Genomic DNA, 24,057 nt, shown 5'->3' with positions numbered 1-24,057 from the left:
GGAGGCTACGGCATGGGGGCCCAGACCCGGCGCCGCTGCCGCACAGGCACGCCGCGGCACTGCGAGAGGCTGATCCACGCGAGCGCGGGGTTCGCCGCAACGAGCGCATCGATCGAGGTCGCTAGGTGAGTCATACAACGTACGCGTAACGAGTGTGTCGTCCAGCGACACCGCCTCCAGGGCCCCCGTCCAGGGCACGAGCGCTGACAGCGCATCGTCGCGCAGCGCGGTCGCCGGGGCGTACCAGGCACGCAGGCGCCGCTGCGTCGGATGCTCCGAGGGTGCATACCCGTGCAGCGGCGCCAAGTGCGCAGCCGCCATCTCCAGGCCGCCCACATGCAGGTGCGCCACGCTGGACATGAGCAGGGCCAGCGTATCGCCCAGCGAGTAGTGGCCCTGCTGGCTCGCCAGCGCCCAGTGGCTCGGCGCGCATGCAGGGCGCTTATCGCCACTCACACTCACGCGCTCCCAGCCGTGCCCGGCCGCCCCAGCCGCATGCACCATTTCAGCGACGCAGTGCAGCGTGTCGCCGGACAGCCCGCAGCGGCCCTGGAGCGACGTCGGATCGCGCCGCGAGTACTCGACGAGGTCGTCCAAACGCAAGGAGCGCAGCGCACTGCGCCGGCCCTCCTCGCCACGCATCGGCAGGAACGCCTGCAGGAAGCGCACGAGCGCCGCAGCATGCACACAGAGCCCCGCCAGGCCGAGGTGCGTGAGGCGCGAGGGCTGCGCGGAGGCGCTGCGGCCCAGGCCCATGGCCAGCACGTCGAGCGTGCCCGCCTCGCCGACCTGCGTGTAGCTTACATCGAGGGACGTGAGCTGCGGGCCAATGAGCCCACACACACTGCCCAGCGCCACGTCGCCCATGCTGGTATGCGACACGTCCAGCTCGCGAAGGTGGCGGAACGGGATCACGGGAGGCTGTGCCGCCATGCCCTGTGCGATGCACGAGCTGACTGCTTCTGCCACACGCTCGTCGGCAAATCCATCGCACCACGCGAGGTGCAGGCGCTCCAAGCGCGGCGCGGCGCGGCCGAGCACAACAAGCGCAGCAGGGCTCACGGACGTCATCGTCAGGTCCAGGTGCGCAAGCGACGCGCCTGCTGCCTCCACGAGGGCCTCGACAGTAGCGTCGTCGACGGCCAGGCACCCCGGCAGCGTCACACGCACCAGGTGCCATGGCGCGCGCGGCGCCTTGAGCAAGCGCACCACGGCGCCGGCGGGCAGTCGCGTAAGGCCGTGCAGGTCGATCGCACGCAGCGCGCCAATGACCTCGGCGGCATGCGGTGACAGCGCGAGGCTGCCCGCAAGGGTGGCAAGTAGGAGTGCTGCGCATTTGGTATCTTGCGAGAAGAGCGGTAGCGACGCGGGAAAGAAGATGCGCTCCCGCAGCCTGGAGCTGCCGGGCGATGAGCCGACCTGCGGCAATACATAGCACGAGAGCACCTCCTTTGTAATGGACAGCGGCGAATGCTCGCACATCAGCTCATAGAGCTTGTCCATGTAAAAGGCAGGCAGGTGCTGCAGCCACACCTTGTTCCGCTCGTGCCACTGGCGCGCCTCGTCCGACGAGAGATGCGGCAGCCCTCCCGCGTCGCTCGCCAGGGGTGGCATGTCTTCTTCGTCCGGCACATAGTCGTCCTTGTCGCGCCGAGGCCGCTTCAGCCGGGCCTGGGTCGGGGTCGACAGCGCCTCTAGCACCTGGGGGGTCGGCAGAATGTGCGTGGAAAAATGAGTCGCAGCCATCTGAAGGCACAGGCTCCGCAGTGTAGGCAGCTTGTACTCGTGCACATACATTGCACGGACGTGCTCCGGCACATGCCTCCGCGACACCTGGCCTCGGTACGTGGGCGGAAAGGGCGACATGTCATTCTGCACCTGCGTCTCCAGCGTGTCGTTCGCAAGGATCTGGGCATACCGCGGTGGAAAAGCCGGCCTCGATGCCGAGGCGGCACCACGGCGCTTGGTCTGCCTCCATCGCGACGAACGCTGGCCAGACGCGGCGCCTGCACCGACCATCCGCTCGGGGTCGCTCGCGTCGAGGTGGTGGGTGGAGGCCCTGCAGGGGCCCCGCTTCGCTGCGACCATGTCGATGAGCCTAGCGCAGCCTCTTGGCTACACGCGGTCCTCCTGTGGGTACTGCGGTGCGACCGGTGTGCCAAGGAGGGAAAGGCCGAATGGGAGCCTCTCGTATGGTTTTCTTGTATGTCCGGCGACTGACCGGAGGCCGCACGCCTGGAGCCCGAGCACTACCAGTCCCTGATTGACGAAGGTTGGCGCCGGTCCGGGCACTATGTTTACAAACCGGATAACCTGCGGACATGCTGTCCCCAGCATTCGATTCGGTGCGTTAAGCGCTCTTATACAGTGTGCCTCTTGCTGCATTCGCGCCGAACAAGTCCCAGAAGCGCGCGGTCAGTGGCCTGTACTGGCGTCTGTCTGGGCAGCCCAAGCCGTCCCGCTGGAAGGGAAAGTGGGGCGCCCACGGGCCATGGTCCCTTCAGCAACGGCTCGGCCTCATATTGCAGCTCGACGAAACACCGTCGATCGGTGCACCGTATGTCGAGCCAGCGATGGACAAAATCAAGGTATGACATGCTGCTCACAGCAGGTGTCTCTACGCCCTGCCTCGTCGACGGATGAAAAGTACGAGCTGTTCCGCCGCTACCAGGCAGCCGTACATGGTGAGTCTCCCTCCGAGATCAGTGACCGGTCTGGCTGGGAGTCGTTCCTCGTCGATGCTCCGTTTCCAGTATGTGTCGATGACTGACCAGACGCATGAAGGTTCGTTTGGCCTATACCACCACGAGTACCGATGTACGTCTTATGACTGACATTCGATCGCGGCCAGTTAGTGGGTGTAGGCGTTCTTGATATCCTTCCTCGGTGTGTGAGCAGCGTCTACTTCTTTTACGATCCCGCATTCTCGTCCTGGGAATTGGGCAAGATTAGCGCTCTGTGTGAAATTGCCCTGGGCCAGAAACTCTCCCGCATGGTGACGACGATCCGGTGGTACTATTTGGGTACGTTGGCCAGTCTCACACAGGGTTCTATATATACAGCTGTCCTAAAATGCGGTACAAGGGCGAGTTCCGCCCGTGTGACCTCCTCGATACCAGCGACAATAGCTGGCACGCGCTCGACCATGTACTGCCGCGTCTCCGCGCCGGCCAGCGAGCCTACTTTGATGCGACTAGGCCCCCTCTGCCAGCCCCCCTCCCACCGCCATCGTCGCTCCCTCGCGAGATGAGCGTCGACGAAGACCTTCCGCGCCCTTTGCCCCTCGGGTTCACACCACTCGAGTCGGTTCGGGCCAAATCTGACGAATGTGCCGTGCTCGACACATCCGTCCTACCTCCTGTGCTGCGCAGTCTCAAGGTACTGTTAATGCGCTCTCCGCGTCTAATAGACCCGTCTCTTGCTACACTCGACGACGACCAATCATCACGACAGCTCCTGAGTTTCTTTGCAGCCGTTAGCCTTCGGTTGCACCAATCCTTCGTAGCATTGGTCTAGAAGACGAATGTGATTAATAATTCTGCGTAGGCTCTCCCACGTACAAACATTTCTGCTTTCACCTGATTCGCTGAACGCTCTTGCGTATATTTCTCTCTCGGGGGAACTTTTATCGTCGGTCTGCTCCTATCCCGGCACTTAACGCTCGCCATCCCACGTCGCTGCGAAGTTTCTCTTGTCGCCTGAGAACGAAGAGTACCATTGTCCTGGCCATATTGTATGGCTCGATTGTTTCGATCACCTGTGGCCAAGTATATTTCGTTTCTCAGGCGACAAGACCTACTTCCAGTGAGCACCCCTTTCCTATACTCTCCTAAACGATTTTTCACCCAGCTCCCCCCTGCTATGGCTGACAGCGCTGATTGGCGCGCTCGCTCCGCAGGCACTACGTTCTATCCTAGAGGCGGTTCACGCTCGAGCGGAGGCAAAAGTGCGAGCCATGGCAGGGGAGGGTCTTCTCGCCGATACGGCAAGCAAAAGTACGCCCACCCAGCTTACCCAGAAAACGACACCCTCACTCTGACGCTCATCTCCCCTTCCTTACCCTCCCACCCTGTTATCTTTCCGATATTCGCACACGATTTGCCGACCTTTTGCTGAAATCCAAAACACAGTGGCTCGAGAATCCTAAGAACGTCATTTACACCTACACACAATCTCGTTTCGGCGCCCCTCCTCAATTTAGCAGCTTAGAAGGACGTTTTCCAGACCGTCATGAAAAGGTTGTTCGGTGCACGTGCACCATTGATGAGGAAGTTGGCATCGTGGCTACAGGCGATGGCCATTCCCAGAAAGAGGCACAAAAAGCAGCTGCCCTTCATGGCATGCTAATGCTCTTGGAGCGCGACTATATTTCTAACCCTCCTCCGGGCCTCTTTGGCGGCACCAAAGGCAGCACGACTGCGCTGTCTGCCACTCTCTCGAATGGATCTCCCCTGACCTTAGAAACTGCCCGAGAGTTTATTGACTATTTCTGTCATCACTTTCATTATGGCAATCCGGACATTTCGATCACAGAGATGCAAAATTTGCAGGGTCGTCGTACAGTCCCGAGTGGCTGGAACGCGACCATGTCGATTGGTGGCACGGTGATCGGTGAGGGGCTTGGCACGAGTAAAAAAGTTGCTCAGAACTTGGCCTATCTAGATACGGCCGTCCGTCTGGAGAAGGAGTTTCAAGATGTGTACCAAACATTCCTTTTAGAACCCAAGAACAAGCCCATGGGCAAGGCATCACCTGTGTATTTCCGCGTTTCCGAATCCTTCGAAGAAAACCTGCGGCACTTGTATGATCAAATACGCGACAGTGACTTGTATGCCAATCGTCCGCGCACGACGGCTGCTTTTCCTTCGACCGCCGAAGCTGCGGCTCCAAAGCCTTTGTTGGCCAAGCAACCTCGTCGTTTCACTCTTTCGGAAGAAGAGCACGAGGCAAAGTCGGCCCAGATGCTCCAAACCCTGAATGCGTATCAGACGGACGACCGTGTCAAGTCCACTCGAACGTCGCGTGAACTGCTCCCAGTGACGCAACACGCTGGTGACGTTCTCGTCAAGGTCGAATTAAATCCTGTTACGATCTGCATGGCATCTACTGGCTCGGGTAAGACGACGCAAGTGCCCCAGATTCTCCTTGACGACTACATTCTCCGCAACCAAGGCTCACGCTGTAACATAATCTGTACGCAGCCTCGCCGAATTGCTGCCATCAGTGTTGCTCAGCGTGTGGCTAAGGAGCGTGGCGAGAAGGTTGGAGAAACCGTGGGTTATCAGGTTCGCTTTGACAGCAAGATGCCAAAGCCTCATGGGTCCATCACCTTTTGCACCACAGGTGTCTTTTTACGACGCCTTCAATCTGCGATGGAAGCCCCATCTGGCCTTTCTTTCTTGGATGATGTTACTCATATTCTTATGGATGAAGTACATGAACGGGATGTTGAGACGGATCTCTTGTTGGTGATCATTAAGCGGGTTCTGGCTGATCGCCAACGTCGAGGTCTGCCCGACATTAAATTGATTCTCATGAGCGCCACAGTGGATCCCAAATTGTTCCAGGACTACTTTGCGGAACTAATGCCCTCGGCCCGTCCTGCGCCCGTGGTTACGATACCCGGTCGCAGCTTCCCAGTGAAAAAGGTATTCTTGGAGGACACGTATGAACGATTGAATGCCATCTCTCTTCCACGAGCAAAGGGTGGCTGGATATGGCACGAAAAGAATGTTCGCGATTATATCCATCGTGAGATTGCCCAAAAAGGCGGCCAAATCAAAGCTGATGTTACCGGGGAGAACGGTGTCTTGGTGGATGATCTTGAGCTTCCGTATCCGCTCATTGCTCTAATGATCGCCGATGTACTGTCGCGCTCTGACGATGGCCATGTGCTTGTGTTTTTGCCGGGTTGGGATGGGATCAAAATTCTGCACCAGATTTTGTTGGATACAAAGCAGTGTCCTTTACTGGATGTCCCGCTCCATGATCCCGCCAAATACGAAGTGCATATTTTGCATTCGTCAGTCCCTGTGGAAGATCAACAAGCTGTGTTCGAGCCTCCCCGTCATGAAGCCATCCGCCGAATTATTCTCTCAACTAATATTGCCGAGACCTCCGTCACAATTCCTGACGTGGTTTATGTTATTGATTCCGGACGTGTAAAGGAAAAGAGGTATGACCCAGAGCGGCACTTGTCTAGTCTGGTCTCTGCTTGGGTGGGTACCTCAAATTTAAACCAACGTGCAGGTCGTGCCGGTCGCCATCGTCCTGGGGAGTACTATGGTGTGCTGTCCAAGGCTCGGTATGATCAGCTCAGTGTGCATCAAACGGTGGAAATGAAACGTGTGGATCTAAGTAACGTCGTCATGCATATCAAAGCCCTCGGAATCCCAGGGATGGAAGTGGAAGATGTTTTGGCTGCGGCTATTGAACCGCCTGCCTCAGACCGTGTTAAAGCAGCGATGGTGGATTTGAAACGAATCGGGGCTCTGGACTACCATATGAATCTAACGTCGCTTGGCAAAGTCCTACAGCATCTTCCACTGGATGTATCAATTGGTAAGATGTGCCTCTATGGTGCTTTCTATCGCTGTCTTGATCCTGTGTTGGCACTTGCTGCCATTCTCACTAACAGGGATCCTTTTATTGCACCGATGCATCTGAAAAAAGAGGCCAATGCGATCAAGGACAGCTGGTGCCCCGTAACATTCCGTTCTGATCCGCTGTGTCTACTCAATGCCTACTATGAATGGACTCGTCTCCAGTCGATCAGTTCGTCGCAGGCCAACCGCTTCCTGCATAACAATATGCTAAGTCGCCCTACCATGGTCCAAATTCAGCAGATTAAACACAATTTGTTCCAGAGTTTGCAGAAGGCTGACATTATTAAAGTCATACGTCAATCTACTTCCATGGTGCCACGGTATCGCCGCCGCGTGCGCGAGACCGACCCAGAGTTCAACCTCAATGCACACAGCATGCCATTATTGGGTGCCTTGATTGCTGTGGCCTCCTCGCCCCATTTTGCCATACGACAAGGGGAACGCACGTTACGTACGTCTCAGGACAAGACGTGCTTTATCCATCCTTCAAGTGTTTGCAGCTCCAAGTTTACCAAGGATGTGAAGGGAAGCTTGCCACCACAAAAAGATATTTACGCTTTTGCGGAAAAAGTACACAATACCTCGATGCAAACGGCGGGGTCGAGCGGAGGCTCGATGACATTTTTGCGTACTTGTACTCGTCTCGATCCCCTTTCTTACATGCTTTTTGGTGCTACCGAGGCGCAGGCCACGGCCCAGGGTCTCGAATGTGATGCCTGGCTTCCCGTCAATGGCAATTATGATGCGCTGGATAGTATTGAGCGTATCAAGTCCGTGATGGATGCTTGCATGCTCCGCATATTTGAAGGGGTACGGAGTCGTATGCCTTCGTGTACCAGTTCAACAGTCAACGGTTCTCAAATGTCGTCCGAGGTCCTTCTGGCCGACGATGATGATGAAGGTGAGGATCCTTCACCCGCCACTGTCCGCCCTCTATCTCAACGTGAGGTGGAGGAGTTCGAGCAGCTCACTACAGGGATTGTTCACCTGTTGGACCAGTACTCGGAGGAGCTTGCACATTCGTATGCTTAATGTTAAGATTAGATAGTCTGTCTTCCCTGCTATAGGTGCATCCTTGTACCCTAATGAAGACATTTCACGTGACTAAACACGCGTCTGCTCCACGCGTCTCGTGGTGACGTTCGCGTCGCCACGATTCTCGTACGTCGTAGATATGGCCGGTGCGCGTAAGAGCCCTCGGCGGCCATTATCCACAGTCGACAGACGAGCAGGTTTATCCCAGAGAAACTTTTCAGATATATTAGCAGAGGAGAAAGAATCCTTTCAAAATGTGAAAGGCACGCAGCCTAGCCATTCTAACCGACAAGATACCAATGAAGAGTTACCAGGTGAATTGTTTTTCACTCGAGTTCAACCTGCCAGTCATGGTGAGGATATTATAGGAGTCCCTCCTCGTCGTTTCCGCCGAAATATTGAGCCCATGTCTCGTCCACCTGTTTCGGGGCTTCGTCGCGACAGTATAAGCATCAAAGGTATGCGGCGGATGTCCAGTCTACGTGACGGCGGACCTGCCTACCCACATGATGATATACCCGACGATGTGCTGTATCGTCACTGCTCTGACCAGGCTCCTCCTGTTGTTCGAATGAAACATTTGCTACGTTGGACACTGCACCGTTCTATCTCCCAAGCCCTTGCCGAGGCGCCATTTCCTGCGTCCCGGAAACGGAAGCATGGAAGTTCACGTCGCGACGAACAGAATGGTATGAGCCTATTATCTCCTTTACCGCTCTCTGTAGAGCAGTCGCTCAGCGACAAAGACGTTCAGCATATTTCTGAGTCTGCCCCGCTACTCCGCAAAGTCATGGATGATACCTTACGCGATTTACATGATGGTCTCATTGGTATAAGTTGGCTTCATCAATCGCATGGAAAAGACCAGACCCCTCTTCAGCCACATCCCCGAAATGCGTCAAACAGGCACGCTGAAAAGCAACTTTTGGGCATGCTGGATCAGCTTCGCAAAGAACTTTTCGCTTGGGATCAATGTGAAGCTGATATTCGTGCGCTTCATGCAGAGGCAGATGAAATTGAAGCACAGGCAAGTCAAATTCGTGAACACACGACGTCTCGCCGAAAGGGTCGTTTTCACTCCGCTGATCATGCTTCTGAAGCGAACGTGGATGAAGAACAATCTATTGCCAACGAAATCGAGACGGCGTTGTCCACCGACGCACCTGATGACCAATTACCCTGGACTTTGCATGATATGGACAAGGATTCAAAGCGGCAGCTCGATCTTGTAACTCGTATCCTTTCTGACGCTGAAACTCTAGACAAGGCTGTTACTCTTGCGAAAGAAGGCCATTCCACTCTAGGCATACAGTTTGAAGGCACTGAGGTGGACTCTCGGTTGACGGCGTTGGAATTCTCCATCGACAAGATCAAGAAGCGGCTCTACTGCATGGAACAACTGGACGAACTCTCCAGCGATTACATTCGTCGAGTCTCTCATCGCGCTGCGCAAGCACTTAGAGAAAGGACAACTGCCGGTCTAGCTACTTTCTCAGGTGCCCTGTCAGCCACTGGTCTTGATCCCTCTACAAACTCTGCCTCATCCCAGCAGCAACTTGACACCCTGCTGGCTGGCGTCAGCAATCCCAGTGATTCTAACTCGGATACATTAAATACTTCTCTTACTGCACCAACGGACTCAAGGCTGTTGCTTCAAGCCTTGGCGCGTGGGCAGCCTTCTTAAACGCCATCTACGGCGTTGTGTAATATAAAGTCGGCCGATAGATGCACACCTCCATTTGCCGCATCACTCTCTATTCCACAACGATGACGGTCCTCGACGAACATCGCACCGTCGGGCAGCTCGAAGATGCACTCTCTGATGCATCATTCTTCACGAGAAGGGGGATGCATTATCCTTCTTTTGGCTCGCATCCAGCAATGAAGGAACTACGGAGAGGCCACACAGTTGGAACGCGTGCATTGACGTGGAATGCGACGGGTGATGCTCTTATCAGTTGTGGCCACGATAAAATAGCGCGTATTTGGCACCCTGAGCGGACTGTATGTATGAAAGAGCTTACTTAAGATGGATGTCTCTGCTTCAACTGAACTGACTGGCCATGCGGATCAAATTTCGGCCATTGCTGGTCACCCAACGAATCCCAATTTTATCGCTACAGGGGCGCTGGATAAGACAGTTCGGCTATGGGATCTCCGCACAAAAAAGTCAACGAGTACTATCACGACACCTGGTGCTAATATCAACCTAGCCTATCATCCGGATGGCTGCGTGATTGCTGTCGGTGATAAAAATGAAAATGTTAGCTTGTTGGATGGAGACCGTGGTGTTTTTTTGCACACGATTAAAAATGGGACTGTCGATCGTGAAGAAGTATGTATCTTATACTCACCAAAGATCAATGAACTCGCATGGTCACCCGATGGATCAATGCTGCTTCTTCCCATGGGAAGTGGAAATATCAGTTTCCTGAGGACACCCGATACCCCTGCTTCATTGATATCTGACCCGAAGGAGCATTGTCCATGGGATTTGCATCCAAATTGGACTCGCGATCTTGTCCGACCTACGCATCCCGCTGCTATATTCTGCATCAAGTGGGATCGCAGCGGTCGACTCGTGGCGACTGCAGCTGCAGACAGCACGATCAACCTATGGGATGCCTTTGACTGGACATCGCGTCACATATTCTCCTCTTTCAAGTTCCCATCGCGAAGCATTGATTTCTCTAGCGACGGAGAATGGCTTGCTGCGGGTGGGGAGGACACAGAAATCAGTTTGGTAAGTGCTTGCTATGACTCATTACAGATGTCGACCGCATCCGAAAGAATTGTGCATCAAATCCAAGTGACTGCTACTATTAACACGCTGGCATGGCATCCATTTAAACCCTTGCTGGCGTACGGAGGCACCGAAACCACCGCCATCTATGGCAGTAATACTAATACGCGCTCCACGCCTATCTGGCTCTATAGCGTCCCTTAGTCACGTCACGTGTCGTCACATGTGACCCTGCACCGAATGCCGCGTGCCCCGCCTGACACTTGTGTTGGTTGTCCCAGAGTCAGCAAGCATGTCAGCATCGCGTACTGAGCTGCTAAGTTGGCTCAACGAACTCCTTGCCCTGAATTATACCAAAGTAGAGCAATGTGGTACTGGTGCCGCATATGCTCAAATAATTGATACTATTTATGGTAGGTACTTGCTGGCGTAATTAACCATAGGCAATGTGCCCATGTCGCGAATCAATTTCGCTGCTCGTCATGACTATGAATCACTAGCGAACTTCAAGGTGCTCCAGAATGTATTCATTAAGAATCGCATCGACAAGCCGATCCCCGTGGACCGTCTTGTGCGCTGCAAGATGCAGGATAACTTGGAGTTTTTGCAGTGGATTAAAAAGTTTTGGGATATGCACTATACCGGTGAAGGTTCTTATGATGCCGAAGGCCGTCGCGCACTAGCACCCTCGTCAGGAAGAACTACACCTGGGCGAAGACCTGTGTCCAGTGCTGGTGCTCGTCCGCGTCAGAGTGCCGCACCTCGGCCGTCCAATGTTGGGCCACGGCCATCCAATGCGGGTCCCCGTCCATCCGCAACCGGGGCGCGGCCCCCATCTTCTGCACAACCAGCACGCGCTCCCTCTTCGACAGGTCCCGCTCGTCGTATGTCTGTTGCTGCACGTGGGGCGGCGCGTGCTCCTGCCGTGTCTAATGAAATGTTGAATCAATTGACGACAGAAATTGACGAAATGAAGGTGAGCGTAGACAGCCTGGAGCGGGAGCGTGATTTCTACTTTGCCAAGCTCCGCGACGTTGAAGTGATTGTACAGGAACGCCTGGCGGAGGTTATACGGCCTACGGAGGATGGCGAAGAGCTGATGGATCCCAGTTATGCATCAGAGGCGGATCTGCTCAAACAAATACAAAGCGTGCTGTATCAAACCGAAGAAGGTTTTGAACTTCCAGATGCTGTAGAGGTATGTCAAATTATGGAGCTAATTCCAGGCTGAGGATCCTGCACCCTTGGATGAATCAGAGATTTTTTAGTACGTAGATCTTCTCCCATTGGCAATAAGGTAGGTCACGAGCTGTCTGGCCCACTTGGTGGACGTGCACAGACAGTGTCTCGGCCGATAGATAGTTCAGTGACATCAATGCATCTCGTCGATCTTTCAGTGCCAGCATCATGATTGTGGCTGCGCTCCGCAAAGGTATCAACACTACAATACCAGTATTTCAACGTTATACACCCTTCCAAGCTGCAGGGTGTATTCGAAATTACCGCCTCACTCCTGTGACTTGCTCAAAGTTGGCCACTTCCGCGTCTCCTATCCCACACGACTTGGGTGATGCCACACTTTCAAGCCATGACTTGTTCCAGCGAGCAACAGAGGAGACCAGCAGCTCAAGAGGGGCAAATCGTCCAATCTACCTCGACGCACAGTCTACTACTCCTGTGGATCCGCGTGTTTTGGACGCAATGATGCCCTTCTTTGTGGACCAATACGGTAACCCTCACTCCCGTACACATGCGTACGGCTGGGAAACGGAGGCTGCCACAGATGTGGCTAGGGGTAACATTGCTAGTCTTATAAACAGTGATCCAAAGGAAGTTATTTTCACTTCCGGTGCTACTGAAAGCAACAACATGATTCTCAAGGGTGTGGCAAATTTCTATAAGGCTAAGAAGAACCATATTATTACAACTCAGACTGAGCATAAATGCGTCCTTGACTCGTGCCGTTATCTTCAAGAAAATGGCTTCGAAGTTACTTACCTCCCTGTTCAGTCTAACGGCCAAATCGATCTTGATCTCTTGAAGAAGGAATTGCGCCCGACTACCAGCATTGTGTCTATCATGACAGTGAACAATGAAATTGGTGTTATCCAACCTATTAAGGAAATTGGAGAACTTTTAAAGACATATGGCGCTGATCTGTCCAAGCAATTGGGACGTGGTATGCCAAAACCATTTTTCCACACCGATGCTGCGCAGGCTCTTGGAAAGATTCCGATTGACGTGAATGAGGCGAACATTGACTTGATGAGTATGTCGAGCCACAAGCTCTACGGTCCCAAAGGTATTGGCGCTGCCTTTATTCGTCGCCGTCCTCGTGTTCGATTGGAGGCTTTGATCAGCGGTGGTGGTCAGGAACGTGGTCTGCGTAGTGGTACACTCCCCACCCCGCTTGTGGTTGGATTTGGTGAGGCTGCTCGCCTTGCCAAGAAGGAAATGGCGGTACGTATTCGACTTTTCGCGGGCCGTGTCGAAGATGATACCGGCATATGGTCCAACTTTGCATGCTACACCTGCTACTGATTGATTTATGGCGCTGGGATAGCGACATCGCCACGCTATTGTCTATGGTACAGGTGCTTTTCACGAACATTTCATGTGTGTGGACCAGCTACTGCAGGGAACTTGAGACATCTGGCCCGCTTTGCTTGAACTTTACTAACCATTGCAGTATGATCATGCCCATGTTTCCAGGTTATCAAAGCGTCTTAAGGACAATATTATGTCGCGCGTTGAAATGGTACTCCTGAATGGTGATCCTGATGGCTATCCTGGTTGCACAAACTTGACATTTCAATATATCGAGGGCGAGTCCTTGCTGATGGCGCTCCGCGACATTTGCCTTTCTTCTGGATCTGCATGTACCTCAGCCTCACTTGAACCTTCCTATGTGCTTCGTGCACTTGGTCTGGACGATGCCAATGCCCACTCGAGTCTACGTTTTGGTATTGGCCGTTTCACTACGGATGAGGAGATTGACTTTGTATGCGACAAAATTGTCGCAGTTGTTCAGCGTCTGCGCGAAATGAGTCCATTGTGGGAAATGGTTCAAGAGGGAATTGATCTAAACTCGATCCAGTGGTCTGGCTAGACTGTTAGTAGTTCTAGGTAGCCTGGCTTTGCACAGTCGTGTGCATCTGTGTGGAGGCGGTCGGTTCAAGCGAGCTGCGCCACTGCCGACGTACTCCAACCACATCATGGCAAGTGTCAAAATTGTGTCATTGGCGATCCGCACGATTGCCAAGCCTATTGCCACACAGATAAAAAGCCAAGCCGCTCAGCATGATGCCTTCAAAAAGATGTGTATCTCATTGGCCCAGTTCCTACATCGAACCGAGTCGCGTTTGCGAATGAACTTGCTTCCAGGAAACAGCGAGCACGTTAAAATCAGGCCACTGAATGATGCAAAGGCCATAAGCAATGGAGCTAATGCTATTTCTGAAGGGTTTTTGTTTCTTGTGGCTGCTCTCATTATTTTGGGAGAGTCATATCGTGGGAGTCGTAGCCGTGCCCATGAGCGAGATAAAACTGAGGAAGAAATTAAAGCACTTCGTCTCCAGGTTCAAGCCCTTACGAAGCAGATGCAAGCAGATGCTGATGGTGATGTCGCTTTATTGGGAGAAGCCCCTCCGTCCTCGCTCTCGCCCCCTCGAAGTGGTAGTATGTCAGAGGAGTATCTCTTTCTTGTTCACTCTGTTCAAATTCTCTGGGCACTGGCTGAGAAGAGAGGCTGGTTCAATGAGAGTGAATCGTTGCCTGCGGAACTGAAATGGCTGCTTGATCAAAAAGAGTCGTTGGGAACAGAACAGCCCGTCTCCTCAAATTCAACTGAAGATCCAGCGCGTGAAGAGTCCGGTCAGACATCATCCAATTCGTATGCTCATTCTCAAGTTCAAAGGATTGCAGCTGATCTAAAATCGACACTGAATCCTAAGGCAGGCTCTATGTCTATCAATTATTTCACTATATGGCCCAATTATTTTGGCACTATTTTATCTCAAACGCGTCTACCGGAAGTTCCGAGCTTTCTGTCCAGCTTTGCGCGCTCTACACTCTGGCCCTTTTCAGAATGATGCTATGCGTACATCATACATTAGTTCTAGCGGCGCAAGACTTGCGTCGACTTTTCGATTCTATACGCTGAGTTTCTGACCCAATGTCGTCTCAGTGTTGCTGCAGGCGGAATCGATTATTTACCATCCCCGACCACGACCGCGCCAGGAACCACGACCACGGAAACCTCCACGGTAGCCACGGAATCCCCCTCGGAAGCCACGGCCACGGCCGCGGCCACGCATACCTACGCCGGGAACATTCGTCCGTTTGGGAGTAACCTGGTTATAAATAAGTAGTTCACGTACCTTGAGAAGACGCCCTCGAAATAGACTTTCATTCAGTACCATGGCATTCTCGACGAAGGAAGGGTCAGCAAATTCGACATAAGCAAAGCCTTTTGGATGGCCGGTAAATTTATCACACAAAATCGTAACACGGTGGATCGTACCGCAGCTCTGGAAGTGTTGCTGGATTTCTTCTGGCGTCGCACCATAGTCGACCTGTATGTTACGAAGTAAAACTTACGTTTCCAACATATATACTGCGTGCATCCGTTTTCATTCTCTCTTCTTCCGTCGGATGAACCGCTCCTGCTCCCTCGATTTCGCGCTCTGCTGCTTCATTCATCTCGCGAAGCTTGGCAGCCTCTGCCTCCATCTCTGCAACACGCTGCTTCATGGCAACAATCTCAGAGTCTTCAGAATTATCCTGTATTCCATTGTTGTTAGGAGCATCATCCGTCCCATAGTGCGAGAATTCACGCTCCTGATCAATCTCGGTAGAGCTCATGAATGTCTACTTCAACTGCCAAGGTGGCGACCCGTGATCGCAATGTTGCGCCCACACTTCATATCACGTGACGATGGTGATGGAAGGGCCCCCGGTTTGTGGGGTCGTGGCCATGTGTCCCTTAAGCTGGCACGGATTGCGGGATGAAGAATCTAGATGGTCATATGCGGAACTCTAATGGATATATAGAGATAAATAATGTCCTCAAACGCATGTAAAATTCCTTAGGCGAGATAGTAATTGTGCTCATGCGCCTATTTACGAAGAGGCTGTGGCGGCATCGTTCGTCTTTTCGAGTTCGGATCTGCGATTGTCAATATCATGCTCTTTGACTACTAAGTAACGATTTCCCGATACTTACCGAAGAGCCACACTAAAGTCGTCTTCAATATCGTCATCGTCCCAATTGTCTTCCCAAAGGTGATCACCACCCGAACGGGTTGAGCCACTCATATCAAGTACAACAGAAGCAGCATTAGATCCAGCTGCATTATTCGAAGCTCCTGGTATCATATTGTTATTCTCAGGCCAATCTATCATGTTAGCAGGAAATGATGACTGGCTCACTGACCTTCCGTCTCAAACTCCTCAAACTCATCGTCTTCATCCAAAGCACCAAGACCTGGCACATTCTTTTTCTTCCCATCACTTTCCTGGACCTTCCGTGTGTTGTCTCCTTTGGGTTCACTCGAAGTTGGTTTGACCATGTTTCTGCAGTACGGCCAGAACGGTGCTGTGCAAGATGCGAGAGAATCGAGCTGATCGATCACCGCCGTTGTAATTTAATTGCTTATATCCCCTATGGAGGCACGGACGCTACGTCGCTGGCCTTCCGTGCGACGCGTTAACCCGCCGGCTCACAAGATGAGGGTGTTCTCTATCTGCTCGGCTGTACCTATATTCTACCTATGTATCACAGTTTTACTTTCCTTTCTCCCAATATCTGTATGCTGCGCAGAAGGAAATTTTTGGACTCAGTCTCAGTACACGAAGACATTAAATCTTGGTGGTGCTGCCGCACATTTTGAAATCGACATTACTGCCACACCTTCCGTGAAAGCCGGTCAAGAGTCTATTAATTACGACCTCTATTTAAGTAAAGCTGAAAATGACCTTCTGTCTTCTCTGCGTGCATACCTACATGCAGGCGGAGGGGAAACTAGCAACCACGAACTTGAGATCTTGTACCTGGGCCCTGTGGATGACGATACGATTCACTATGAAGTGAATGTTCCAGTGAGATATGTTGTCGACGAAAAAAATGTGAAATTCGTGATCCATGGAGCCACCGTTCATCAGTCAGAGCCTTTCCCTCGCAGTATCCAACAAAGCGAGCGTCAACTACTTCTCTGGAAGGGTGACGTCATGCCCCGCACAGCGTACGTAACTAAAGAGGCATCAGTCATCGTTCACACATCGGACTCTATCATGAACGTTACGGCTCCCGTGAAAACGACCAAGTCGCAAAATAAGATCACGTTTGGACCTTACCAAGATCTTGCCGTGTACAACGGAAAATCTGCCGCTATTCCACAAGGCTCTGTACATTACTTGTACTCCAAACCTGTGATTACCTATGTTGACTATGATCGTCAAGTTCAAATCAGCCACTGGGGTGACAACCTTGCGACTGAGGACCATATTTGGGTACGGAATGACGGCCCAAAGCTCAAAGGTCACTTCAACCGTGCTCAGAATATGCTCAATCTTTACTCCTCACCACTTTCTGAACGGATGTCGCAAATCCTCAGTCTGCCAATCATGCTTCCTGCCGACTCAAAGGACGTTTATTTTGTGGATGCAGTTGGTAATGTGTCAACATCACGTTTAGCTGCCACACCGAGTGTGGCGGGCTCATTACGTCGACTAGAATTGACCCCTCGATTCCCTATTCTAGGTGGATGGAACTACACTTTCACCGTTGGCTGGAACCAACCTATGAGTACAAATGGTCGCGCGCGTGTCAATCCTCTGAAGCCATGGCGCATTCGTGTTGCGGTTCCATTCCTCCTTTCTCCAAAAGCGGTTGCAGTCGATGAGGCCACGTTGCGCATTGTGTTGCCCGAAGGAGCCAGGGATATTGATATCACTTTGCCTTTTAGTGTGGATTCGCTCACCGAGGAAATTTTCCCTACCTACCTTGACACTATTGGCCGTCCGACCTTTGTATTGAAGCGCACTAAGTGCACTTTCCGCGAAAGCAAAATGGTCTATATTGAATATACGCTGCCATGGCTGGCACATATGCGTAAAGTGTTTGCTGTGAGCATTGCAGCATTGACAATCTATTTTGTTTCGGCCCTGCTCCGAAAGCAAAGCAAGCTTTAAGTAACCTTTTTCGATGAAGGTGAGTTTTCCGTAGCTACATTAAGTGACATGTAGGTAGTCTGATCCTACCCTACTCATCGCCGACGTATGAGACCGCATAATGTCCTAGCATAGGAAGAAATGGCGTGCGCTCTAATGACGTTGCCGACTGATGTGCAAGATATGCACAGTACCATGACATAACTAGGAATATGCGCCATATAATCTTGCCCCCATGGCCGAAGAAAATATTGAAAAGCCATGATAACACAAGAATGACTGCACCACCTATCCCTGTTTGGTAGGCATGAAAGCGCACAAGATCCTAGAGATCAGCATTCTTCACTTACGTTTTGGGTCTCAAAAATGAGGAGGAACACGCTAGTAAACGGGGGAAATATATATGCTAGTGCGCATTGCTTACTCAATTCCCAGCCTAAACTTGTCGCATAACCTGTGATTGACGTGTTTAACGGAGTGGGAGAGTTCGTGAATCCTCCTTGAACTCCTGCAATTACATCGTTATTGTCCATGTCGATATATACATGGCCGGGCATACCAGGCTTGGGCCCAGAGATGGGTTTAGACTTTGCTCGCGCAGCATCTTCCCATGATCGGGGCTGACCAGGCGTTTGAGGATCGCTTGAGTATGTGTATATCGGAAGATTTTGTTTCAGAGAGCCACTTGATTCACTGTTCTGATATGATTCTACTAAATACGGAGCATCTGCATCTAGCACTTTGGAACTAGAAGTCCCTGCCAATCTGCCTGACATGGTTGCGGGTTAAATAGTGGAGGTACATTGTCTGTATCACACAGATTGTCTACAGAAGAAAGCGCCTTCCAAAAGGGTCCATGAACAGACCAAGATATATCCAGCGTGCATCGCTGCTTCATTTAAATCCCGTTAGTTGTGATGTTCCGAAACTGTTTATCTCGTCGTGTCTTGGTCCATGTATTCGGCCAAAGTAGGCATTTAAAATACTATTGATTCTAATTTTACAATTGTGAAAATAGCATGTGAGTGACAGTTCAATGGGCCACTTTCTTTGTGCGACCCATTCGTCGAGCTTGACGCAAGGCCTTTTTCCGGCTCATCTGAGATGTCAGAGGAAATCGTGCCATATACTCACCTTAGCAGCCATAACCTCAAGGCGCTCTTTTTCGGCTGCTTTTTGTTCGCGCTCACGGCGAACTTCCCGTTTACGGTTAATTTCATCCTCTTTTGCTTGTTTCATTTCACGCTCGCGCGTTTTAATGCTGAGCATTTTCATGCGTTGGCGCTGGCGCTCTTCCCAGTTCTTGCTAGTTTTCTTCGGAGGAAGCATCATAATTGAATAAATGCGCTCAGGTCCCACCTCAGTATTCGCGCCCAGAAAGCCCACGGCTATCAGACAAGCTGCGGTCGGTGTGTCAGAGCATGCAAGCATCGCCAAAATCAGTCAAGATCACGTGACCTAGTCGGCACGCCTCGGTGCGCCGCGCTAGTCTTTCTCCCGTGCATTTGTGGCCCCCGCTGAGAACGATGCTCAGCCGAGTCATGTTGGCGCCTACTCGTGCGCTGCGCAATCACATTTCTGCTTCGCGCACTATTTGCACATCCGCCTCTTTGTTTAAATCTCTTCCGACCAAACAGGAGGCTGCCCCCAGTGTAGCCCAGGGCGACTTTGTCCGTCCTCGCACTGATGGTCATGGCATTAGCGCTCAGGTCCAAACTCCGATTGCTAAGGCGACTAACCCGCCAGGTCTGGTTGAGTATGGCCTCGAGCAATCCCCTAACTTCCCTGAGACTTGGAGCGAGTCACAGCGACCTAAATCGGAGGCCATGAAGGGCCCTCGCTTTGAACAGACGGACTACCGCTTCCAACCTCAGCCGCTCTCTGCCATGGAACTTATCAGCAACCACCCTATTCAAATGACGACCCAGCGTGTTGTTTCATGTGATGGCGGTACGTGTTAGCGCTTAGATATTCTGACATCGTTAGGAGATGGCCCTTTGGGACACCCCCGCGTATACATCAACCTGGTGAGTCAATTTCTGAAAAGCTTGACTAACAAATGAAGGATAAGCCTGGACCAAAGGGCTGCCCGTATTGGTATGCTTTATATTTCTTACGTTGCAGTGGTATTCGCTACCAGAAGGTGGATAGTGATCATCATTAGATGTACTATTGATAGTCATAGGGTTTCTCCCATCTAGTACACTTTTGGTCAAGTAGATGAAAGACTTAGACTATGGAGGGGCTATTCCAGCCATGCTAATGGGCCCGTTGCACTTGGGAGATGTATAGAGAGCGGTCTACTGTGCTGATTATAAATCATGCGACGTGTGTATGGGCGGAAAACGAAGCTACAGTGTTTCGTAAACAAGATCGTATGTAGTACATCTTATGGACGGTTTATTTAGAAAGAGAACATTCCACCGACACGAACTTTGCGACCTCCTAGCATAAACATCAATAGTGATGACGCAAATAGACCAATCGCAATACCCAATGATACATTGAGCAATGTAGCACCAATCTGAAAACCTTGCGTTACTACCGCTGAAGAGTCGTTGGTTTTCAGGTTCGCAAAGCTGTACAACGTGACTTGTCCAGACATACCAGTGGGCAGCTGGAAAAGAATACCAGGAACGGCAACAACAAAGCTGCGTCCATCAAAAATGCGGCCGTAGATGTTAGCCAAAGTGCCCACTGTGAACGATCCCATGGCAGAGAAAAGGTATGTGTGACTTTGCAACGCAGATGGCACGTTGGCAAAGACAGCGAAATTGCTGACCACCCAACCACAAACAGCGATAAATACCATGACGGGGAATTCTTTCCGAACCACTTTTGCCTGGTTCCTCAAAGACAAAAGAGCAGCGTAGCCTGGTACAGTAAGGAACGCCCAAGCAAGTGAGCGGTATAAGTGCCCGTCACTGTCCGGTGACGAAAGCGCTATACCTCCTGGTGGTGTATTATACCAGTGGGCAAATTGTGGGAAGGTTCGGGCACCACACGTAGTGCTGTCCACGGTGGCGTCGCCTGACTGTACCAACGGTAGCGCACCAATCATAATGCCCAGACCCAGCATGACTGAATAAATAATAGCATAGACCAAACGGACAGAGCCTGCCACAATGCTCTTAGACTGGAGCTCCAAGGCACCCGTAAGCACAATAAAACCAGGAAGAATCAGTACAATAGAGCCAGCAATCACGGACTGGTAGCAGAAATACCTTCCATATTCCACATTATTGGTCCATTGTTGTCTGTTTGCGTCCCAGTTTATGGTGTGTATGGCCCCAATTCGATGGAGAGCCATTGCGATAAATGAGTTTATTGTGGCAAAAACAATTTCGAACACATTCGAGTAGACTTCTGACGTGATGGTAAGCTGCCAAAAGCACATGAAAGCGCCAAGAGCAAAAGCGGCGAAAGCGTCGAGAAGAGAACCTTGGAATGCCCATGTACCCACTGTAATGAACGAAGATGCCAATCCACCCACAAGTACATGCTGCCACTTGCGCATAAGAGGCTTGCGTCGCATTAGCGCATCAAGCTGCCTGGATGCTTGTTCCACTCCAATCTTATCGTGCACGACATTCCAATAAATGGTATGCATATCAGTAAGTTTTGTCAAATCAACAACACTGCCTTGCTTGATAATTTTAGTCTCTGATGTATGCGTGTTCTCATCACCGAATGACAAGAGCATGAGGCCAGGGAAGTAAACACACCGGCAATTAATTTCCAGAACATTGGCAGTCTGCTGGATTTGAACTTCGATGCGATGTGTCGGTGCACCGAACATCATGAGTGCACGAGACAACTTCAGAAGAAATTCCTGACGTTTAAGAATGGCCGCCACATGCATAGTAATGAAAATTTCTTGTTTTTTGCTTTTCGCCTTGCGACGACGAAGCTTCCGCTGCCATTCTTTCTTGGCCACTTCCTCAGGGTTCATTCTTGTAAAGTAGTCGGCGCCATCCTCAGACGCAGATGTAGGTGGTCGCTTAAGATGGAGCAGTTGTTTTCCTGCATGAGATATAGTAGCGCCAGATTGCTTTGCAAAATCAGCAGCTCGCTTAGAGGAGATCTGTGATTGACCTGCCGTTGACCTTGCGTCTGATGCCTTGCCAAAGTATGGGTTAAAATTAGGGTCACTTTGACTGACGCGAGCCAAAGTGTTAGGAGTGAGAAGTGGATGCCCACCTGGCGTCTGCGGTACTTTCAGTTTTTTGGGCACTGGTGCTGCTTCAGCCACGATCTTAGCTGTACGGCGCAATGTTTTCTCATCCATTTCAGGGAGAAGATAACGGTCCAATGTATAGCCCGGTCGGTTTGGGTTCGGTCCCAACTGGGCATGCAATGGGCTCACAGCACCAACGAGATTCCCTGTCGTAGCAATCAACGCACCAATTGTGCCAGCAGCAGAGCGAGCAGCTTTTGGTCGCTCATCCATTACATCAATGCCGACATCAGTGGCAACAGTGTTGACTACCGCTTTGCTGCGGTTACCCACACGTCCAAGATTGTTTCCCACCTGCGATAGGTTTTGATTCGCCAAGTTGATCAAACCAGTACTAGCCATCGACATACGACGGGATGCAGACTGTCCGGTCTGGGGTCCTGCCAGACGTGGCTTTTCTGAAGCCTTCCTGAGCAAGTCCGGATCAACTTCAGAAAGATGGGCTTCATTTCCAAAGGCATCGACTACTTTGTCGCCCATCAAGTTCAATCCACCACCAATTTCCTCAGGTTTATTTCCTTGCTCTCCAGCCACCACAGATGTACCATCTTCCGACTGTGAATCTGCCTCACGCTGTTGCTCGTACAATTTCAAAAGCTGCCCCAGCACACCTCCTGAAGCGGCAGGTCGTGCATCAAGGTGCTGCATCGTGTCGAGGGCGTCAGGAGTTGATGCCTCGGAATCAGGTAGATGTGCTCGGTTCATGCCAGGAAGGTTGGGTAAGTCGTCATCACTTGTGTCAGAGGCTGGTGCACCACTCAGCAGCTTATGTGTCTTCACCAATCGAGCTGCTTGACGCTCCACAGGGTCAGGTCGTTTTCGACCTCCAATGCCACGAATGCCCGAAGATGTCTTAACAGGCACACTCTTCATGTTGGTGGCATTCTCGCTAAAGAGTCCCTTTTCCGCCATATCCTCGGTATTCTCCTCAGGATGAAATGTGCCCATCAGCTTCTTGATCTTTTGCCAGCCTTTCAATGAGCTGTCGCTCACTTTGCGGCGCATGGACCTTGGGAGCTTTGACGGCATGCCATCTGTCTCGCCTTCAATCAGGTCAACATGATCCATCGATTCCATTGGGTCAGCGCTGCTGTCTGTTGTTGCACCAGGCGTAATCTGTCCGTCACTATTGCTTAATGCAAAATTGGGATGTTCGTTTTGGGGCAACGTGTCAAGCCCTGGGAGAAAGGCTTCTTCACGAATAATAGCTTGCCCTGGGGGTGGCTCTTCAGATACAGCTTCACTTCCTTGTTCATCTAGTTCATGAGCCAATGAAGCAAGTCTTCCCATATCAGCACCATCCACATTCACGGCGCCTGTTCGCCCCGGCGAGCCAGTCGAGGGGTCCACGTGCACCACATGTTCCTCAGCCACAGTAGGTTGAAGCCCTTCAAGGTTAATGCGACCAGGTTTATTCGGACGAAATAGCCCTTTAGAATCATGTGCTGTTTCCATTATGGGGGATACAACGGCACCTGAAGTGGGAACGTGATGAGGCTGCGACACAGTGATAGTGGGGCCATGGCCCTCTGGGCGCACTCGGATACGAGTAGCACGCGGTTGCCGGTCTTCTTCTGTGCTAAATCGTACCTGGTTCCGAGTTTGTAGTGGATTGGAAGAAGGAATACTTGATGAATTCGGTTGTGACGTGACCGCTTCACCAATGACGACGGGGGCTCCTTGTCCATATCCAGGAACGACATTATCCAAGGCAGGAGCAGGGTCCTGAAGCATGTTCTCTGAATATACATTAGGGGAGTTCACGGCACCATTTAAAGCATCTTGGGTAGAAGCATCCGCGAAGTCTTCGTGGTTCGAATCGAATGTTCGATCGTAGACTTGCTCATATTGATTGCCAGATGTTGATGCCATGCTCGGTCAGACTAACACACTTCAAACACTATCCTTCGATAATGTCAGAAGTATGAAAAAGAACAACTAGCCAACAGAGATACCAGGACTGGTAAAGGCAGACCTGCAAGACTGGGCGTGCACCTCTATATGCACGTAGGGAAGAAGGCGGTGCACACAGCGAAAGCTGAATATCTATAGCCTCCACGACACAAGATTATCTAATTTCACGACTGGACGAATAAGAGATACTCGAACGACGGACAGGAGGCGACGTGCAGGTGCCTTAGCGCACGAATAGTGACAGAAGGGTAGCGACATGGGATGTCTAGTAGTACAATATAGTCAAGTACAGCCCGGGCATGTGTGTAGCTCTTCCTGAACAAATGCATCGCATTCTAGGCAGAAATGTTGTC

General features: G+C 51.6%; 10 protein-coding genes across 10 annotated transcripts; 6 read left to right on the top strand and 4 right to left on the bottom strand.

Annotated features, from left to right (window-relative positions):
* Positions 1 to 5: 5 nt before the first annotated feature.
* Positions 6 to 1,746, bottom strand: MSY001_2137 (uncharacterized protein; the record flags this gene model as incomplete). The annotated part of the gene is made up of 2 exons (XM_018883974.1): positions 6 to 121; positions 144 to 1,746. 2 exons carry the CDS (start codon positions 1,744 to 1,746, stop codon positions 6 to 8), a joined length of 1,719 nt encoding a protein of 572 aa, XP_018740681.1.
* Positions 1,747 to 3,246: 1,500 nt separating this feature from the next.
* Positions 3,247 to 7,637, top strand: MSY001_2136 (uncharacterized protein; the record flags this gene model as incomplete). Its single annotated transcript, XM_018883973.1, has 2 exons — positions 3,247 to 3,378; positions 4,131 to 7,637. The coding sequence occupies 2 exons, from the start codon at positions 3,247 to 3,249 to the stop codon at positions 7,635 to 7,637; spliced, it is 3,639 nt and encodes a 1,212-aa protein (XP_018740680.1).
* A 409-nt stretch (positions 7,638 to 8,046) lies between these two features.
* MSY001_2135 (uncharacterized protein) lies at positions 8,047 to 9,324 on the top strand (the record flags this gene model as incomplete). Its single annotated transcript, XM_018883972.1, has 1 exon — positions 8,047 to 9,324. The coding sequence occupies one exon, from the start codon at positions 8,047 to 8,049 to the stop codon at positions 9,322 to 9,324; it is 1,278 nt and encodes a 425-aa protein (XP_018740679.1).
* Positions 9,325 to 9,407: 83 nt separating this feature from the next.
* Positions 9,408 to 10,587, top strand: MSY001_2134 (uncharacterized protein; the record flags this gene model as incomplete). Its single annotated transcript, XM_018883971.1, is given in 2 exon segments — positions 9,408 to 9,644; positions 9,658 to 10,587. The coding sequence occupies 2 exon segments, from the start codon at positions 9,408 to 9,410 to the stop codon at positions 10,585 to 10,587; spliced, it is 1,167 nt and encodes a 388-aa protein (XP_018740678.1).
* A 1,497-nt stretch (positions 10,588 to 12,084) lies between these two features.
* Positions 12,085 to 13,492, top strand: MSY001_2133 (uncharacterized protein; the record flags this gene model as incomplete). The annotated part of the gene is made up of 2 exons (XM_018883970.1): positions 12,085 to 12,843; positions 13,073 to 13,492. The coding sequence occupies 2 exons, from the start codon at positions 12,085 to 12,087 to the stop codon at positions 13,490 to 13,492; spliced, it is 1,179 nt and encodes a 392-aa protein (XP_018740677.1).
* Positions 13,493 to 14,594: 1,102 nt separating this feature from the next.
* MSY001_2132 (uncharacterized protein) lies at positions 14,595 to 15,246 on the bottom strand (the record flags this gene model as incomplete). Its single annotated transcript, XM_018883969.1, has 2 exons — positions 14,595 to 14,957; positions 14,983 to 15,246. 2 exons carry the CDS (start codon positions 15,244 to 15,246, stop codon positions 14,595 to 14,597), a joined length of 627 nt encoding a protein of 208 aa, XP_018740676.1.
* Positions 15,247 to 16,674: 1,428 nt separating this feature from the next.
* On the top strand, positions 16,675 to 17,574 carry OST1 (Oligosaccharyltransferase-like protein; the record flags this gene model as incomplete). The annotated part of the gene is made up of 1 exon (XM_018883968.1): positions 16,675 to 17,574. The coding sequence occupies one exon, from the start codon at positions 16,675 to 16,677 to the stop codon at positions 17,572 to 17,574; it is 900 nt and encodes a 299-aa protein (XP_018740675.1).
* Positions 17,575 to 17,706: 132 nt separating this feature from the next.
* Positions 17,707 to 18,329, bottom strand: MSY001_2130 (uncharacterized protein; the record flags this gene model as incomplete). The annotated part of the gene is made up of 2 exons (XM_018883967.1): positions 17,707 to 17,757; positions 17,904 to 18,329. The coding sequence occupies 2 exons, from the start codon at positions 18,327 to 18,329 to the stop codon at positions 17,707 to 17,709; spliced, it is 477 nt and encodes a 158-aa protein (XP_018740674.1).
* Positions 18,330 to 19,094: 765 nt separating this feature from the next.
* MSY001_2129 (uncharacterized protein) lies at positions 19,095 to 19,616 on the top strand (the record flags this gene model as incomplete). The annotated part of the gene is made up of 2 exons (XM_018883966.1): positions 19,095 to 19,503; positions 19,540 to 19,616. The coding sequence occupies 2 exons, from the start codon at positions 19,095 to 19,097 to the stop codon at positions 19,614 to 19,616; spliced, it is 486 nt and encodes a 161-aa protein (XP_018740673.1).
* Positions 19,617 to 19,957: 341 nt separating this feature from the next.
* On the bottom strand, positions 19,958 to 23,662 carry MSY001_2128 (uncharacterized protein; the record flags this gene model as incomplete). Its single annotated transcript, XM_018883965.1, has 1 exon — positions 19,958 to 23,662. The coding sequence occupies one exon, from the start codon at positions 23,660 to 23,662 to the stop codon at positions 19,958 to 19,960; it is 3,705 nt and encodes a 1,234-aa protein (XP_018740672.1).
* Between the last annotated feature and the right edge of the window lie 395 nt (positions 23,663 to 24,057).

Source organism: Malassezia sympodialis, genomic scaffold (genome assembly GCF_000349305.1).
Source record: "Malassezia sympodialis ATCC 42132 genomic scaffold, msy_sf_9, whole genome shotgun sequence".
NCBI classification, from domain to species: domain Eukaryota; kingdom Fungi; phylum Basidiomycota; class Malasseziomycetes; order Malasseziales; family Malasseziaceae; genus Malassezia; species Malassezia sympodialis.
The sequence above is the reverse complement of the archived record's forward strand: the minus strand, read 5'-3'. Positions and strand labels throughout refer to the sequence as shown.